This window comes from Lissotriton vulgaris, chromosome 2_1 (genome assembly GCF_964263255.1).
Source record: "Lissotriton vulgaris chromosome 2_1, aLisVul1.2, whole genome shotgun sequence".
Taxonomy (NCBI): domain Eukaryota; kingdom Metazoa; phylum Chordata; class Amphibia; order Caudata; family Salamandridae; genus Lissotriton; species Lissotriton vulgaris.
The window spans coordinates 403,690,361-403,708,564 of NC_141687.1; the positions used below are offsets into that span (position 1 = coordinate 403,690,361).

Here is an 18,204-nt window from a genome sequence, read left to right on the forward strand (position 1 = left end):
CAAGGTGCATGCTTATTTGGTAAGACGAGGCGTCCAAATTGCATTATTGCAGGAGACCCATCTGACCAAGCAGGAATGTACTGCGTTGCAAAAGAGATGGCGAGGTCAAGTGTTTGGTACAACATATTCGGCGTTTGCTAGAGGGGTACTGATATGGGTGAGAGCGGGAGTCCCATTCCAGGTTACGAACCAACTAGTGGACCCTGAGGGCCGATTTGTGGTAGTGGAGGGCAGTCTGTATGGCCGGGAGGTGGTGCTGAGCAGTATATATGCCCCTAATGTAGACCAAGCCCGTTTCTTTGACAAACTCTCCGGATTAATGGCACACTTCCTAGCGGGCCCCATTATAGTGGGTGGAGACTTTAATTCCATCACGGACGTGGCGCGGGATAGATCACACCCGCCGCTGGCCGACTCTCCGGTACGGAGGTTGGCCGCACATAGGAAAGATTGGCAGGAGAGGTGGGGCCTAGTGGATGTGTGGAGGGAGCAACACCCCGACGTTAGGGACTACTCCTTCTTTTCAGCACTGCATGCATTACATGTTAGAATAGACTCTATACTGTGTAGCGGGAGTATGGCAGCAATGAAAACACATACGGAGTATCTGGTCAGGACCATCTCTGACCACAATCCCTTAATGATGACAGTACAATGGCAGCGGGTGAGGTCTGCAGTACCGACGTGGAGGTTGCGCCCTGACACATTAGAGGATCCATTGTTTAGCGACACGGTCCAGCAGGGCATCGAGCAGTATTTTGAGGTGAATGAGGGCACGACCACTGCAATATCGGTGGAATGGGATGCGATGAAGGTGGTGGTGAGAGGAGTGTGTATGGGTAGATTTTCGAATGCCAGAACGACGGTGGTGGCTGATCTGGAGAAAGCAGAATGTGCGCTAATGGACCTAGAGCGGCGCAGGCCAGAGCGGCCAGAGTTACAGGGCAGGCTATTAGAAGTGAAAGAAGTAGTGGCAACGGAAGCAGAGAGACTGAGATGCTATGATTACAAGTTGTACCTTACCAGGGTGCACGGGGAGGGAGATAAGGTGGGCACGCTACTTGCCAAACTCGCCAACCCAGAACCTAGAGGTAACCCGATCATGAGCATTAAAACGGGGTCTGGGGAAGTGGTCTATACCCAGTCTGCGGTCTTGAATCGCTTCCAATCCTACTATACGACTCTATATGAGAGCCAGTTGGGGGTGGAAGGCGCTGTGATAGACGAATACCTAGATGCTGTTCAGCTCCCGACACTAGATGATGAGACTGCGAAGGACTTGGGCGGCCCGATAACTCTATCGGAGATTCGGGTGGCCATTAAACAGATGGTTAGGAATAAGACGCCAGGAGTGGATGGCCTGCCGGTTGAATTCTATGCGAAATTCATAGATATTTTGGCTCCAAGAATCCTAGTAGTATACTCAGAGGCCCAGACCTTGGGACGCCTCCCCCAATCGATGAGGGAAGCCTTGGTGGTGCCGCTGCTGAAACCAGGGAAAGAAACCACAGAAGTGACTTCATATAGGCCCCTGTCTATGCTGACAGTCGATTACAAGATCTTAAGCCGTATTCTGGCAACTAGATTGCTGCCACACATGACCACATTGGTCCATGAGGACCAAGCGGGGTTCATCCCCACCAGGAATACATCCCTCAATATCCGCCGCCTGATCCGTATACTGGACAGCGCCCAGGCCCTGGACAATAGATCCACAGTGCTATCGGTGGATATAGAGAAGGCCTTTGATAGCCTAGGATGGCTATATCTTGACAAGGTCCTGGAGAAGCTTGGCCTGGGAGGTGGCTTTGGCCGCTGGACGAGGGTCCTCTATGCTGAGCAACGGCCAGGGTCAGACTGAGACCGGCAATATCGCCCACGTATCCAGTGCCCAGAGGGACGAGGCAGGGCTGCTCGCTGTCCCCTCTCCTGTTCGCTTTGGCGATGGAACCATTGGCGGCACAGGCACGAACGGGAGTACTATATCCAGGAGTCTGGAGTAACGAGGGAATCCACCATATCTCCCTGTATGCGGATGATCTGCTGCTCTACTTGGAGGACTTGGAAGGTGCCCTTGGTGGGGCGACCGAAATGCTCTCCCGGTTTGGCAGGCTATCGGGCCTTAGGGTAAACTGGAGTAAAACCTGTATTTTCCCGCTGAAGGGGAACGTGTCGTACCCCCCTCTGACAACGGATGTGGTCTGGGAGGGCTCTTGCTTCACCTACCTAGGGGTCCGGGTTTATCATGAAGCTGCTGACCTACTGGAGGGAAACATAGGCCGTTGCATAAGGGCGCTGCGGGGCTGCATGACTTTTTGGGCCTCTCTCCCCTTGTCAGTGCAGGGCAGGATAGCACTGTTGAAAATGGTGGCACTGCCGCGGTTGCTTTATTATTTCCGCACCTTACCGATATGGATCCCCCTGAGGATTTTCAGAGATTTGCGATCGATGGTCGTTGCCGTCCTTTGGGGCCACGGAAGACGCAGAGTGGCGTTGCATACTTTGCATAGTCCCAAGCTTGAGGGGGGGATGGCGGTCCCCGATTTCGAGCTGTACTACCTAGCGGCCCAGCTTCAGATCTTGACGCAGAACATTGCGAGAGAGTACAGGGGCCCCGACCAGGGACGGGGGAAAGGTATACAGCGGCACATCCTGTCCTACATTGTAATGCAGCAGAAGCTGGGATTGTGCGATCTCACGATTGAAGAGAAAACCCTCCGGATGTGCTGGCTTAGGAGCCTGAAGAGAGCCCATATGCTCCAGAGATCCCCATAGGAATGCTGACGGCACTGCCTCATGGAGGAGATTGGTCTCCGTTGGCGGAATGGGAAGATCTGGGACTGCAGATGTTGGGAGATCTTTATGCCGACGGGGTGCTAGTTCCCTATCGGGTGCTGCAGGACCAGTTCGGGCTTGCGGATGGGAGCTACCTCTTGCATGCCGCAGTGACAACAGCGATACAAAAACACTGGAAGGGGGGACTGGAGGAACCAGATACGACCATGGCCTGCCAATAGGTCGTGATGGCTGCGGGTACGGTAAAGGCGGTGACCGTATTCATTCAAGAATGCTGAACGAGGGTCTTGCACCGTTGGCCGCGCTGAAGGGAAAATGGGAGGACAGCATAGGTAAGCCCATACCAGACCCGGTTTGGGGCCATATTTGGAAGAGAACATGGAAGGGTTGTAGGAATGCAAACTTCCAACAGGTACATTTCTTTATATTGCATAGGGCGTACCTGACGCCAGGGAAAATCAGAAGGCACTTTCAGGTACAGGATGCAGCGTGTCCGAGATGCTTAGTACCTGCAGTTGAGATAGACCATATGCCCGCGGTTGGGGACATACTGGGCAGAGGTGGGAGAGCTTTTGAATGCTGTTACGGAGAGAGAGGTGGACTTTGATATGGCCGCGTGCATATTGCTATGGTTCCCACACACGGCAAAGACCAAAACACGAGCAAGTTTATCGACCTAGGACTCATTCTAGCGCAAAGGGAGATTACTTGGCACTGGAAATCCAGGGAGGATCCGTCTGTTCGAAGATGGTTGAATGAGCTGCGAAAATGGTCCAAATGTGAGAGTGAGATTAGAATGCGGCAGGCTACGAGGACTGGTAACGAGAAGAGCTTAGAGCTTGCAAGAGCATGGGAAATGATTGTGCAGGACCTGAACGACCATTTGACCAAGGATGAAGAGGAGGGACGTCTGGGCGGGGAGGTTCCATGAGGCTAGGAAGGCCAAAGCTTGACTCCGATGGGCAATTTGACATCATTTTGGAACCCACAGATACCACCCACATCAGAGGCAGCAGGGGAGGGTGGGGGTGGGGGGTGGTAGTTACTGGGACACTGCAGATACACCAAAGGGGGCACCCACGACAGGGAATTCACCAGATCACCAGCAGTCGGAGGTAGGGCGACACGTAGGTGTCGACGAGGAGTGGATGATATTAGACGCAATCAGACGTCTGCTCTAGTAGTGAACTAGCGTGGACCTGACGAGGCGGACACTGGGGGCCCGGACATTGCATAAAGTAAAGTGCGGGAAGTGTCAGCGGTGGGGAGGGGGGGAGGGGGGGAGTTTGATAGGCAACAAAAGCAGATACATGATTGTGCTGTTGACCGGGTGTGCCTCTGGCCAGTGTGTGGAACCGCCTGATGGGGCTTGTTGGTGCGCCGCCCAGCCTCCGGGATGTGGGCTGAATGGCTGTGTACTATTTGGCTACAGTATGGTGCCTTGCGTTGTAAGAGGAAGACTGGTCATTTGACCCTGAAGATTGTCTATAACTCTGCAATGAAAACAAATAAAAAAAAAAAAATAAATTGAGTATAAACATTGGGTAAAATATATATAGCAAGAAAAGAAGACATGGGGCCATATGTATCAACAAACCCTTTTGCGATTCCTAAATAGCGATTTTTAAGGAATCGCTATTTAGGAATCGCAAAATGGCATGTATGAAGAAATTCGCTTTTTTTTAGTGATTCCTTAATCTTCCTTATTTGCGAATTCGCATTTTGCGAATTCGCAATTAAGGAATAATTTCCAATGCATTCCTATGGGCCAGGAGGCGCATAGGAATGATTGCAAAATAAATCCCAAATTGCGAATTCGCAATTTGCTAATCGCAATTTAAGAATCATTTCAAGGGTGCAGGGGTGTCTCAAAGACACCCAGCTGCACCCCTGAAATGTACATGAGTGTGCATATGGCGCACATACATGCCCTATTATTATGTTATTGCATGACCCTTTAATGCAGAAAACTGCGTTAAAGGGACCCATATTTATAAGGCAGCAATAAGCCAAAAAAAGTGGCTTAGTGCTGTCGGCGGCACTAGGGGTGATATTCCGCCGGCACTAAGGGTCTCATAAATGAGGCCCTATAAGTATAAAAATATATACATTTTTTAACAACTATAACTCCTCTAATCCTGCTTCAAAGAAAGGGGGTTAGTTTTTTTGCGGGGCCTTTTGAAGCTGATCATACATTTCAGCTGTAAAAGGACTAGATTACTTTCCCACTAGTTCTCAGAGACACCAAAATAATTTAAACATTCTTTCCAAGCAGACACTGCTGACCTTGCGCCATATGATATTGGATTTCCACACCACTGTGAAATGAGATCATTGAATCCAGGATTTTTTATTTTTATTTACATAGAGTATCAGAAATGAACTCTACAATGACAACAAAAGAGCTCTTGCCGGTGAAAGATGTTTTCAGGAAATTCTGACATTATCCGGATGGGGCCTGTAGGAGAGTAGGGTCTGCAATCCTATGATCACCCAGATTTTTTGCTTTTGTTTCACTGGTTTACGACTTTCTCTGGCTGTGGGCCTGCCAATCAGACCCACAGCCTGGCTGTTCTCTTTCTAAATTACGATATGTACCCTAGGTGCATTTACCAATTGGTACTGGGCCACCTTATCAGACCCTGTAACTCAGGGCATAGGTGTACCCAGGGCCGCCAGGGGCTGCAGCATGTATTATGCCACCCCTGGTTGGCCTCCTAAATTTGACACAACTGGCTGCATGACAGCTGGGGCGAAGTCGTGTAATCACCCTTTGCTTTAGATATAGTAGCTCTATATCTAACCATCCAATGGACACCCGAGTTCCTCTCAGTCACTCCTATGGCAGGCCTTGACAATCCTGAAGGCAGAGTGCATGGGCTCGTGTGAACTGTGTTCTGGCCCGAGCCGAGCCGGTTGCAGCTTGCGGAGAAAAGACCCAATGGCTGTTCCATGATAACGCGTACCGCATCGTTAACTTCGGTGTCGCGTTATCAAGACATGTCGAGTAAGGTGTCATACGAATCGGGGTGCTGCCCTCTCACCAACCCTGGCGACGAGGTTAGCATCCCGCCCTTCTAGAGGGACACGACATGTACGTAACTGTGAACCCCGGTTAAAGTTAACGAAAGCCTCAGCTCCACAAAAATGGATGCTGCCACCACAGACACGAGTCTGACCTCCTGCTGCTGGGAGTCCTTCCAGCGAGGAGCGCTTGGACAAAGGGTTTCCTGTCGAGGGCGGTGTTCGCACCGTCCCAGACAGGGTTTGTGTATTCTGGGTAGGTAGGGCTTTTGCGAGAAGGTGACTGCGGAGTGGCACCCCGGTGCTCACTACGCATCTGCCGGTTAGAACCAGTTCCAGGGGCGACAGCCCTGGCCTGGGGAAAGTCCGGCAGGGGAGAGGGGTGTAACTACCCCCCTTCCTGGTCCCACCCTTAGGGCAGGACCTAGTCATGTACCCACCCCTTTCTTTAGGATAAAGGCCGGAGCGGGGACCCTTCCAAATTAGATCATCTTTGAATCAAGAATACTTTCTACGAAAGGACTTCAAGACTCTTCTCAAGATTTCTCCCTTGTGGCTAAGGAGTAGTCACCCTGCATCAGCGGGCACCATCTAAGAACTCTGCGGTTTGCTGTAAGTCCTTCCTCAAGGAATCCGACGGCCCAGCTCGACGAGAACCGGCTTCCCTGGCACCTCTGACCTCTACCCACGTCATCAGCTCAGCTGTGATCTGTGGGTGCGACGAGACCTCGAGGGACCGGCCATCATCAGAACCTGCACGCTCTTAAAAACCAGCACGACCATCGAGGTAACTCTCTGGTGAGTGCTCTGGGGTCCGAGAAGCCCCGACCCTGAGCCGCTCCAACTCCGAAGTGCAGTCTCCCAGCATCTCCACGATCTGCGTGGGGCCCTTCTGCTCGCTGCTCAGCACGTTGTCTGGTCACTAGCCGCTGGCTTGTGTCCTTCTGTGACGACATCCGAGAATCATCACTGCCGGTCTGGTTGCTCCAGACTGGCCCTTGCTTCCATCTTTTCGAGAAGCACCCTGGACCCTCCTGGTCCACTCAAGACGCCGACAGCGCCATCCTTCGTGGGACAGCTCGCACCTCCACCGTGGTCGCCGACAACGCCTCCTGGTCCGTGAGACTGCAGAGCCTAGCGTCGCCCACTCACCTGGTCGAGGTGACGGCCAACTGGTGCCTTCCTGGTACCCTCTGACTACTGGCTAGTAGTACGAACTTGGTCCCCTCTGCTTTCAGGTTTCTTCAACCTCCGATCCAGGCTTGGATCTCTACGAACTATTCAGCACTGGTCGCCGGCCAGCAACTCCTTTTCTTCCGGCTCCTGGCTCGTCAGCGAAGACCCCGACGCCTGTAAGACTTGTGCAGCCGCAGCCCTCGTGGCTAGGTAACTCGGCATTTCGGTGCCTGCATAGCCTCCTTACTCTAGGGTCCTGAGTCCCTCGCTTCCGACTTGCCTTATCGGGTCCGCCCGAGACCTTAACCTTTCCGTGTCTTCGGACACTTGTTTAAACGTGCACTTGAAGTATTTGCTAAAGAGATTTGGTTTGTGCTTAGTACCCTGTCCTCATAAAGAGTACAGGGCTGTTGTGATTCTTAATAAATATACTGTTTATTTTCATAACACTTGTGTGGTGTCCTTTCACTGGGTGTTCAAGGGGTACATGTGTGGTAAACAGCTGGCTTAACGCGCCCTCTCGAGTCTTTAGCCTTAGACTGCTCGTATCCACGCTACTAGGATAGCTGGTCTATAGGTTGACTTACAACCAAACACCATAAGGGTCGTTGGAACGATACATAGCGGTCGCTAGAATAGCGAACGTTGCATATCGGGCCAACTTCTCACATTGGTGAGCAGCGGTTGGGATTTGAGCTTGCTGTTGTTTTACCACACGTATCCTAAGAATATCTTGTTGAAAGATCGCACAAGTACTGTTAGTACATATAACTAAAGCTTAGAATACTCTGAGTTCTACTGAACCAGCTGTTGTAGCTCCTCAAGGCTTAGCACACCTTGGCTACAACTCTTAGCAAGGGAACAGTAGGAAAACACATAGTGTAGGTAGGTGCATCACTTACACCACACTAGAAACAGTATGTCGGGCCAAGGAGGAAACTCTGAGTCTCCCCTTGTGTCAGTTGACCCTCCACAGGTCATCCCTTCAGGATATACTGTGCTGAGCTTCAAGGAGTTAAGACGACTGTGTCACTCCCGGAAGATTCAGCAGGGGTCTAACCCCACAACGTCCTTTCTGATTGGCCTCTTGGAGACTTATGATGCCAGGAGAGCTGAGAAACTTCGTAGCTCTTCTAATCCAGAAGGAGACATGCCTCCCCTCGAGGGAACCCGGGACGATCCTGACCTCATACACCTCGCAACTGAGAACGAAAATGGTGAGGAGGATGAGGATGAGGATCTCTCTGGGGATGAGGCAGATAAGGGACAGGTAGAAGTCGTCAGACTAACACGGTCCAACTTAAGCAAACATGATAGTGGTACTGGGGGAACCCCAGCGCTACTGTCAGGTCCGCTTAACATGGGGAATGGACGAGCCAGATCTCTGTCAAGAGGCTCTGGCAGATCCCTTCATACCAACGGCTCTCACAACTCTTCTCAAAGAGGGATGACGTCCCCTCAGAGGAGAGTGTACGAAGCGAAGGAAAGGGCAGCTAATCTGAGGATCGAAAGGGAAGAACTTGCCCTGGCCAAGGAAAAGCTTGCTTTTGCTAGAGAGCAACAGTTAAGTGGGGCAGTCCCCACTGGTGGCAGCAATGTACCTAGTAATAGGGAAAAGAGTTTCGATACGAAACACCTTGGGAAGATAGTGCCCCCCTTTAAACAAGGGGACGACATCCACAAATGGATTACTGCTTTGGAGAGGGCCTGCACTGTGCAAGGTGTTCCTCAGAGTCAGTGGGCAGCTATCTTGTGGCTCTCCTTTGAAGGTAAAGGAAGAGACAAGCTCCTCACCACAAGGGTAGAGGACGCTAATAATTACCAAGTCTTGAAGAATACACTCGTTGAAGGGTTCGGCCTAACCACTGAGCAGTACAGGGTGCTGTTCAGGGATACCCAGAAAACGCAGTCTCAAGATTGGTCTGATTTTGTCGATTGTGCCACTAAGGCTTTTGAGGGCTGGTTGCTGGGCAGTAAGGTTACTGATTACGCAGGATTGTATAATTTGATGATGAGAGAACAAATTTTAAACAATTGTCAGAACCAGTTGTTGCATCAGCATCTTGTCGACTCGGATCTGACCTCTCCCCAAGAATTGGGAAAGAAGGCAGACAGATGGGTTCGTACGAGAGTTAAACAGAACCAGGGCCAGAATCAAGGTGGTCAGAAGAAAGCAGACCAAAAGGGTAAAGATTCTAAGGGGGAACAAAATGACCAGAAGTCTTCGACAGGTCCCCAACAACCCAAAGAGGGTGGGGGTCAGGCTCCCCAAAAGAAGAAAGAAGGCCAATCCAAAAGATGGTGCCAGTACTGTAAAAGTAAATCTCACTGGTTTAGTGAGTGCACCAAGAAAGGAGGAGGGCAGACTCCTGCCACTGCAGCCCCTAAGGCACCTGTGCCCCCTAGTACAGTCAGCAGTGGTAGTGCGCCTCCCAAGGGTTTAGTAGGGTTAACCCTGGGTTCTGAGGGGCGTGACAACTTAGTTGGCACACTCACTCAGGCTGTCCTTGTCAGTACAGGGGACGTGGACGTGTCCCCTGACGTAAGCCCCAATACTCTGGGCAAATACCGACAGACGCCTTTCATAAATGGAAAGATGGCTCAGGCCTATAGGGACACTTGTGCCAGCGTCACCATGGTGACGCCTAACTTTGCGGACCCTGGACAGATCATGCCAGGTACAGAATTCCTGGTGACCAATGCAAGCAATGTCACTACCAATCACAGTATGGCAATTGTAGCTTTCTCCTGGGGAGGGGTAACTGGCCAAAAGAAGGTTGTAGTTAGTCCAGACCTCCCAGTGGATTGTTTGTTGGGCAATGATTTGGAGTCATCACAATGGTCAGAAGTGGAGCACCGGACTCACATGGAAATGTTAGGTTTGCCAGCACATGTGTTCGCTGTGACTAGGTCACAGGTCAGGAAATGCCCCACTGAACAGGTGCTGGATCCTGGAACAACGGAGCAGACACCTCCCAAGAAAAAGAGCAGTAGGGTTAAGGCTGCGCCTTCCCCCTTGCCCCAGGTCGAGGATCAAGTCTCAGAGGAGGCTGACCTACAGGAATTGAGGGAAACTGAGCCTAGGGAGTTCGAACTTGATCAAGTTGAATTCTCGGGCTCAGGGGGACCCTCAAGGGAAGACCTGGGGAAGGACCAGTTAGACTGCCCTTCTCTTGAACCCCTCAGACAGCAGGCTGCTGCTGAGGCTGCTGGGAACGCCACAGGTACCCACAAGGTATATTGGGAAGATGGACTCCTGTACACTGAGTCAAGAGACCCCAAGCCTGGCATGACCAGGAGGCTGGTCGTACCCTTGTCTCAGCGTGGTTTCCTACTTACCTTGGCCCACGAGATTCCCTTAGCAGGTCACTTAGGCCAGACGAAAACGTGGGACAGGCTTGTCTCGCACTTTCACTGGCCTCACATGAACGAAGATACCAAGGAGTTTTGCCGCTCCTGTGTCACTTGCCAAGCCAGTGGTAAGTCAGGTGGCACGACAAAGGCCCCCCTTATACCAATGCCTGTGGTGGGGGTGCCCTTTGAACGGGTGGGGATCGACATCGTCGGTCCCATGGAACCACCGACAGCATCAGGGCACAAGTTTATACTGGTGGTAGTGGATCATGCCACCAGGTATCCTGAAGCTATTCCCCTTAGGACCACTACAGCACCTGTTGTGGCAAGAGCCCTAGTTGGAGTATTCTCCAGAGTGGGCTTCCCTAAGGAGGTCGTCTCCGACAGAGGTGCAAACTTTATGTCGAGCTATTTAACTGCTATGTGGAAGGAATGTGGTGTCAACTACAAGTTCACCACGCCCTATCATCCACAATGCAATGGGCTTGTTGAGAGATTCAACAGGACCCTAAAAGGGATGATTCATGGACTACCGGAAAAGCTTCGGCGTAGATGGGACGTCCTGATCCCCTGCCTCTTGTTCGCCTACAGAGAAGTCCCACAGAAGGGGGTTGGCTACAGCCCTTTTGAACTTTTGTACGGGCATCCTGTAAGAGGACCCCTGTGTTTGGTGAAGGAAGGATGGGAGAGACCTCTCAAAAAACCTGCAACCAACATAGTGGACTATGTGCTCGGCCTCCGCTCGCGGATGGCTGAATACATGGAGAAGGCATCCGAAAACCTTAAGGCCAGCCAAGAACTCCAAAAAGCTTGGCATGACCAAAAGGCTGTCTTGACTGTTTACCAGCCCGGACAGAAGGTGTGGGTGTTGGAGCCAGTGGCCCCAGCAGCACTCAAGGACAAATGGTCCGGGCCCCACACCATCCTGGAGAAAAAGGGAGAGGTCACCTACCTGGTCGACCTGGGAACTCCCCGGAGCCCCCACAGGGTGCTTCATGTCAACAGGCTAAAAGCATATGTCGACAGGAAGGACATGAGTTTGCTCATGGCCCTAGATGAGGGACAGGAAGAGGAGAGTGACCCTCTCCCCGACCTGCTCACTCAGAATCCTGACGATGGCTCGGTAGATGGTGTTGTCTTTTGTGGCAGCCTCTCCGAACATCAACAGAGCGACTGTAAACAGGTTCTTCAGTCGTTCCGACATCTGTTTTCTCTGACACCCAGTCAGACCGATTGGTGCACCCATGAGGTCGACACTGGTGACAGCTTGCCCGTAAAGAGTAAAATCTACAGGCAGCCTGATCACGTTAGAGACTGCATCAAAAGTGAAGTGCAGAAAATGTTGGAGCTGGGAGTCATTGAACCCTCGGATAGCCCTTGGGCTAGTCCCGTAGTTCTAGTGCCGAAACCTCACACCCAGGGTGGTAAGAGAGAGATGAGGTTTTGCGTAGACTACAGGGGTCTCAATGCAGTCACTAAGACTGACGCCCACCCAATACCAAGGGCAGACGAGCTTATCGATAGATTGGCTTCGGCCAACTACTTAAGTACGTTTGACCTGACAGCTGGGTATTGGCAAATCAGGTTAGCTGAGGACGCCAAGCCTAAAACCGCATTTTCAACCCCTGGTGGGCATTATCAGTTCGTGGTGATGCCCTTTGGTCTGAAAAATGCACCTGCCACCTTCCAACGGTTGGTGAATCACGTCCTTACTGGGCTGGATGACTTCTGTGCGGCGTATCTTGACGATATTGCCGTCTTTAGCTCCACCTGGGAGGATCACCTGGTCCACCTGCGGAAGACGTTAGAGGCACTGCAAGCAGCAGGTCTCACTATCAAGGCCACCAAGTGCCAGATAGGGCAGACACAGGTTGTATACCTGGGCCACCTTGTAGGTGGAGGTCAGGTTCAGCCACTGGAGAGCAAGATACAGTCAATCAGGGACTGGGCTCCTCCAACCACCCAGACTCAGGTTCGAGCTTTCTTGGGCCTGACTGGTTACTACAGGAAGTTTGTCAGGAACTATGGTTCCATCGTGACACCATTAAATGAACTGACGAGTAAGAAAATGCCAAAAAAGGTTCAGTGGACAGCGAGCTGTCAAAAAGCATTCGATGACCTAAAGCAGGCCATGTGCACGGCGCCTATCCTCAAGAGTCCGGACTACTCCAAACCATTCATTGTCCAAACAGATGCTTCTGAGTTGGGTGTGGGAGCTGTTCTTTCTCAACTGAATTTTGATGGTCAAGACCAGCCCATTGCTTTTATAAGCAGAAGGCTGACCCCTAGAGAGAAGAATTGGTCAGCTATTGAGAGGGAGGCCTTTGCTGTGGTTTGGGCCCTGAAGAAGCTGAGGCCATACTTGTTTGGCACTCACTTCAAGATTCAGACCGACCATAAGCCCCTCTTGTGGCTAAATCAGATGAAGGGTGAAAACCCCAAACTGCTTAGGTGGTCCATTTCCCTACAGGGGATGGACTTCACAGTGGAACATAGACCTGGTACTGATCATGGCAATGCCGATGGGCTCTCCAGATATTTCCACTTAGAACAAGAAGACTCACCTGGTCAAGGTTAGCTAGTTGTTCCGACGTTTGGGGGGGGGGGTCATGTAGGAGAGTAGGGTCTGCAATCCTATGATCACCCAGATTTTTTGCTTTTGTTTCACTGGTTTACGACTTTCTCTGGCTGTGGGCCTGCCAATCAGACCCACAGCCTGGCTGTTCTCTTTCTAAATTACGATATGTACCCTAGGTGCATTTACCAATTGGTACTGGGCCACCTTATCAGACCCTGTAACTCAGGGCATAGGTGTACCCAGGGCCGCCAGGGGCTGCAGCATGTATTATGCCACCCCTGGTTGGCCTCCTAAATTTGACACAACTGGCTGCATGACAGCTGGGGCGAAGTCGTGTAATCACCCTTTGCTTTAGATATAGTAGCTCTATATCTAACCATCCAATGGACACCCGAGTTCCTCTCAGTCACTCCTATGGCAGGCCTTGACAATCCTGAAGGCAGAGTGCATGGGCTCGTGTGAACTGTGTTCTGGCCCGAGCCGAGCCGGTTGCAGCTTGCGGAGAAAAGACCCAATGGCTGTTCCATGATAACGCGTACCGCATCGTTAACTTCGGTGTCGCGTTATCAAGACATGTCGAGTAAGGTGTCATACGAATCGGGGTGCTGCCCTCTCACCAACCCTGGCGACGAGGTTAGCATCCCGCCCTTCTAGAGGGACACGACATGTACGTAACTGTGAACCCCGGTTAAAGTTAACGAAAGCCTCAGCTCCACAAAAATGGATGCTGCCACCACAGACACGAGTCTGACCTCCTGCTGCTGGGAGTCCTTCCAGCGAGGAGCGCTTGGACAAAGGGTTTCCTGTCGAGGGCGGTGTTCGCACCGTCCCAGACAGGGTTTGTGTATTCTGGGTAGGTAGGGCTTTTGCGAGAAGGTGACTGCGGAGTGGCACCCCGGTGCTCACTACGCATCTGCCGGTTAGAACCAGTTCCAGGGGCGACAGCCCTGGCCTGGGGAAAGTCCGGCAGGGGAGAGGGGTGTAACTACCCCCCTTCCTGGTCCCACCCTTAGGGCAGGACCTAGTCATGTACCCACCCCTTTCTTTAGGATAAAGGCCGGAGCGGGGACCCTTCCAAATTAGATCATCTTTGAATCAAGAATACTTTCTACGAAAGGACTTCAAGACTCTTCTCAAGATTTCTCCCTTGTGGCTAAGGAGTAGTCACCCTGCATCAGCGGGCACCATCTAAGAACTCTGCGGTTTGCTGTAAGTCCTTCCTCAAGGAATCCGACGGCCCAGCTCGACGAGAACCGGCTTCCCTGGCACCTCTGACCTCTACCCACGTCATCAGCTCAGCTGTGATCTGTGGGTGCGACGAGACCTCGAGGGACCGGCCATCATCAGAACCTGCACGCTCTTAAAAACCAGCACGACCATCGAGGTAACTCTCTGGTGAGTGCTCTGGGGTCCGAGAAGCCCCGACCCTGAGCCGCTCCAACTCCGAAGTGCAGTCTCCCAGCATCTCCACGATCTGCGTGGGGCCCTTCTGCTCGCTGCTCAGCACGTTGTCTGGTCACTAGCCGCTGGCTTGTGTCCTTCTGTGACGACATCGGAGAATCATCACTGCCGGTCTGGTTGCTCCAGACTGGCCCTTGCTTCCATCTTTTCGAGAAGCACCCCGGACCCTCCTGGTCCACTCAAGACGCCGACAGCGCCATCCTTCGTGGGACAGCTCGCACCTCCACCGTGGTCGCCGACAACGCCTCCTGGTCCGTGAGACTGCAGAGCCTAGCGTCGCCCACTCACCTGGTCGAGGTGACGGCCAACTGGTGCCTTCCTGGTACCCTCTGACTACTGGCTAGTAGTACGAACTTGGTCCCCTCTGCTTTCAGGTTTCTTCAATCTCCGATCCAGGCTTGGATCTCTACGAACTATTCAGCACTGGTCGCCGGCCAGCAACTCCTTTTCTTCCGGCTCCTGGCTCGTCAGCGAAGACCCCGACGCCTGTAAGACTTGTGCAGCCGCAGCCCTCGTGGCTAGGTAACTCGGCATTTCGGTGCCTGCATAGCCTCCTTACTCTAGGGTCCTGAGTCCCTCGCTTCCGACTTGCCTTATCGGGTCCGCCCGAGACCTTAACCTTTCCGTGTCTTCGGACACTTGTTTAAACGTGCACTTGAAGTATTTGCTAAAGAGATTTGGTTTGTGCTTAGTACCCTGTCCTCATAAAGAGTACAGGGCTGTTGTGATTCTTAATAAATATACTGTTTATTTTCATAACACTTGTGTGGTGTCCTTTCACTGGGTGTTCAAGGGGTACATGTGTGGTAAACAGCTGGCTTAACGCGCCCTCTCGAGTCTTTAGCCTTAGACTGCTCGTATCCACGCTACTAGGATAGCTGGTCTATAGGTTGACTTACAACCAAACACCATAAGGGTCGTTGGAACGATACATAGCGGTCGCTAGAATAGCGAACGTTGCATATCGGGCCAACTTCTCACAGGGCCAAATATCAATTGGATGTGCTTAGTGTCTATCGGAATTTGAATTTCCTGAAATCCGCACAAATCTTATAAAAAAGGAGCCTATAAAACCACTCTTCTTTGCGAAAAACGATTTTTCATTATGTACAGACCAGTAAAGCCTACAGGCGCCAGTAACGCCAGTTTGAATATGTTTGGGGTCCCATATCTCATTTGGAATACGTATAAACTACTTGATTTTTCTAGGCATGGTTTACTCATGTGTTGTGGTGATTATAGATTGTGTATACGGTGCCCATACAGTAAGGGGAAGTTATAATGTATCTTGCTCACTGTGCCTCGTGTAAATCACTGATGGTGCCAGCATTGATTGCACAATTAAGAAGTTACGCGCACATGAGGTCACATTTGCTCCCCTGCACAGTAGGAGCATGTTGTATGTAGCATGAGGGTTTGAGATGTAGGTACCCAGATAGGAGTAGGATATTCATGGTCTTTGTGTGATTTCATCCTAGTTTGAAGATAAGATACCTCATCATCATGGTGGTAAGTTACACAGTCATTGGTTAGATGGCCATGCGAGCTTTCATGGTGTTTCAGTAGTAAATAGTGCTGGTAACCGATCCCTTACACTTTCGATGTGTCAGGTGTGGGAGGAGGACAACAGCGTCCTGCGAAGACCCTTAAATTGAGTGGGGTCGAAATAAAGACAACACAAACAAATGGTTGAGAGCTACATTTGATATGGGGGACTTACTATGTTGTACAGGCTATCCAGGTGAGCCAAAACGTTATACAGGGCCACTGGGGATTGTACAGTGTGTTGTTATAATTGCTTTTATATATTGCTTAGATTTCTTTGTAATATGTTAGCACTGCATTATCTGCACCTTTGATTTACTTCGTCACATTTGAATCTCTGTTTATCGTCTCATGAACATATATATAACAGAAAAATATGGCTGTTTGTTCAGCACTTACGTCTAATATTTTTTCTAATTTTCAGACGTGTGGTAATATTGAGTAATTAACAAATTAAGTATAGAGTGAAGAAGAAAACGTAAAATTCAGAGCCCACAGAACGATTGGATGATTGGTCGGACTTCAAATAACTCCCACGTGACCCTTGTTTTATATATTGATTGACTGGCAGGCCTTCTTGTGATTTATGAATGCCTCATTTATAGCAGTGAAAGGAATGCTTTCTGAACCTTTCCTTCAAGAAAAGAATGATGACTCTCCGATGGTATGTTGACTCTGATAGGACAGTGGAAAACCTCATGGGCTCCTTTTGGACAGTAGAAGTAATGCAACAATGGGTAGTGCAAGGCCCACTCAAAGCATTATGGGATAGTCTTCATTTTTCACTGGGAAGCTTATTCATCTCTGTTGTCAATATCATTCCAAAATGTTCTGATGGTTTGCTTGATCAACACAAATGACAGGCTAAAACCATCCTTTCCTCTGGGTGGTCTTCCTGACAATGTGGTGCCCTGCACAGGCATCTGTGAGGTCCATGGTTGACAGACACAAGTCTCAGTATCCTTTAGTACCATAGATATAAGGTGGTATAAAAGGGTTCGTGGTTGGAGAAGAACTGAGAGGATCAACTAATTTAGCCATGTGATAGAGAAAGACAAATAATCAAAACAAAAAAACAAATAAAAAATCATGGAAAGGAAAAGCATTGGGGGCATGGGAGAAATAGAGCACATAGAAATGGAAAGGAAGGGAGCAGAAAAGAAAAGGAGATAAAGGAGAAAAGGGAAATATCTATAATGGACGTGTGAAAGATTTAAATTACATTATTCTGCTTTATGTTTACACGTTCCTAGGCTCTAGAAGATAGTACTAGGTGTTTAACCTTGAGAATGCAGATTTTTAAAAAGAGGCTGTTTTAAAGGCAATTTAAAACCTAAATTGAAGGAAAGGAACAGAGGGGAAGACATAACAAATGTGGGTTCCACCAATGTTAAGTATTAGTTCAAATGGCACAGCCTTCACCGAGTTTGTGTACTGTAGAATAATTTTGCTGTTTATGTTGCTTAAATAATTAGTCTTTACCAAATAATGTTGCTGAGGAAGAATAAATGTTTCACCAACTTTCGGAAATGTCTGTTGTTTCTCTAGGAAAGTATAATGTGACATTTGCTATTTTCTTAGGGATGATGAGCTGTGCCAGATCTTTTTGAAACAGAACTGCTGGAAATTATTCAAAACAGATCTGGTGAACACGTTGCTGGATCACCGAGTGATAAAACCAAAGAGGGACTTCAAAACTGGGGACCATTCCTTTATACAGTTCTCTATCGATCTCAATCAGGATGGTATGCTCAACCTGGTCTCTGTGGTCCAAGCACATCAGGAAAGCGACCTTCATCAGGAGCCCATGTTTATCCCTGTTGATAGAAAAGGCAAAATCACTGCAGACGGGCTGCCAGGAATCGAGATGCGTCTAATCCATGGCATCAACATCCCCCGAAACAGACTGGACAAATTCTTACAGTAAGAAAGGAGTACCAATTACCCATCCCGAATTGCCCTTCTTTGTCACTTGTCAAGGCATATCATCTAAACATTGCAGATAATAAAATACAATATTGTCAAATGACTATTTTAGTGGCCTTTGTTTTATTCCTTTAATGAAGTAAGTTGTTGGAAAACAAAATGTAAGTACCACATGCACTATGAGAAATATCTAAATGGAGGGGCGTGGTTTGGCGCCCGCGGTGAATGGTGGCATCTGAGTGAGGCGTTCCGGTGGGTCCGATGGTTACCATATTAAGAGGCATCGTCGGGCGGAACCGGGAGTGCTTTTCTTTGGTATGTGAATCTCCCGAGCGTTAACGCAA

General features: G+C 50.1%; 1 protein-coding gene across 1 annotated transcript in view; it reads left to right on the forward strand.

Moving 5' to 3' along the window:
• The window catches only part of LOC147730469 (cyclic nucleotide-binding domain-containing protein 2-like), an 822,009-nt gene extending 804,148 nt beyond the window's left edge, over window positions 1–17,861 (forward strand). The window contains 1 exon segment of the mRNA XM_086954071.1: window positions 17,516–17,861. Coding sequence (XP_086810197.1) covers window positions 17,516–17,861 — 346 coding nt within the window.
• The last annotated feature ends 343 nt before the right edge of the window (window positions 17,862–18,204 follow it).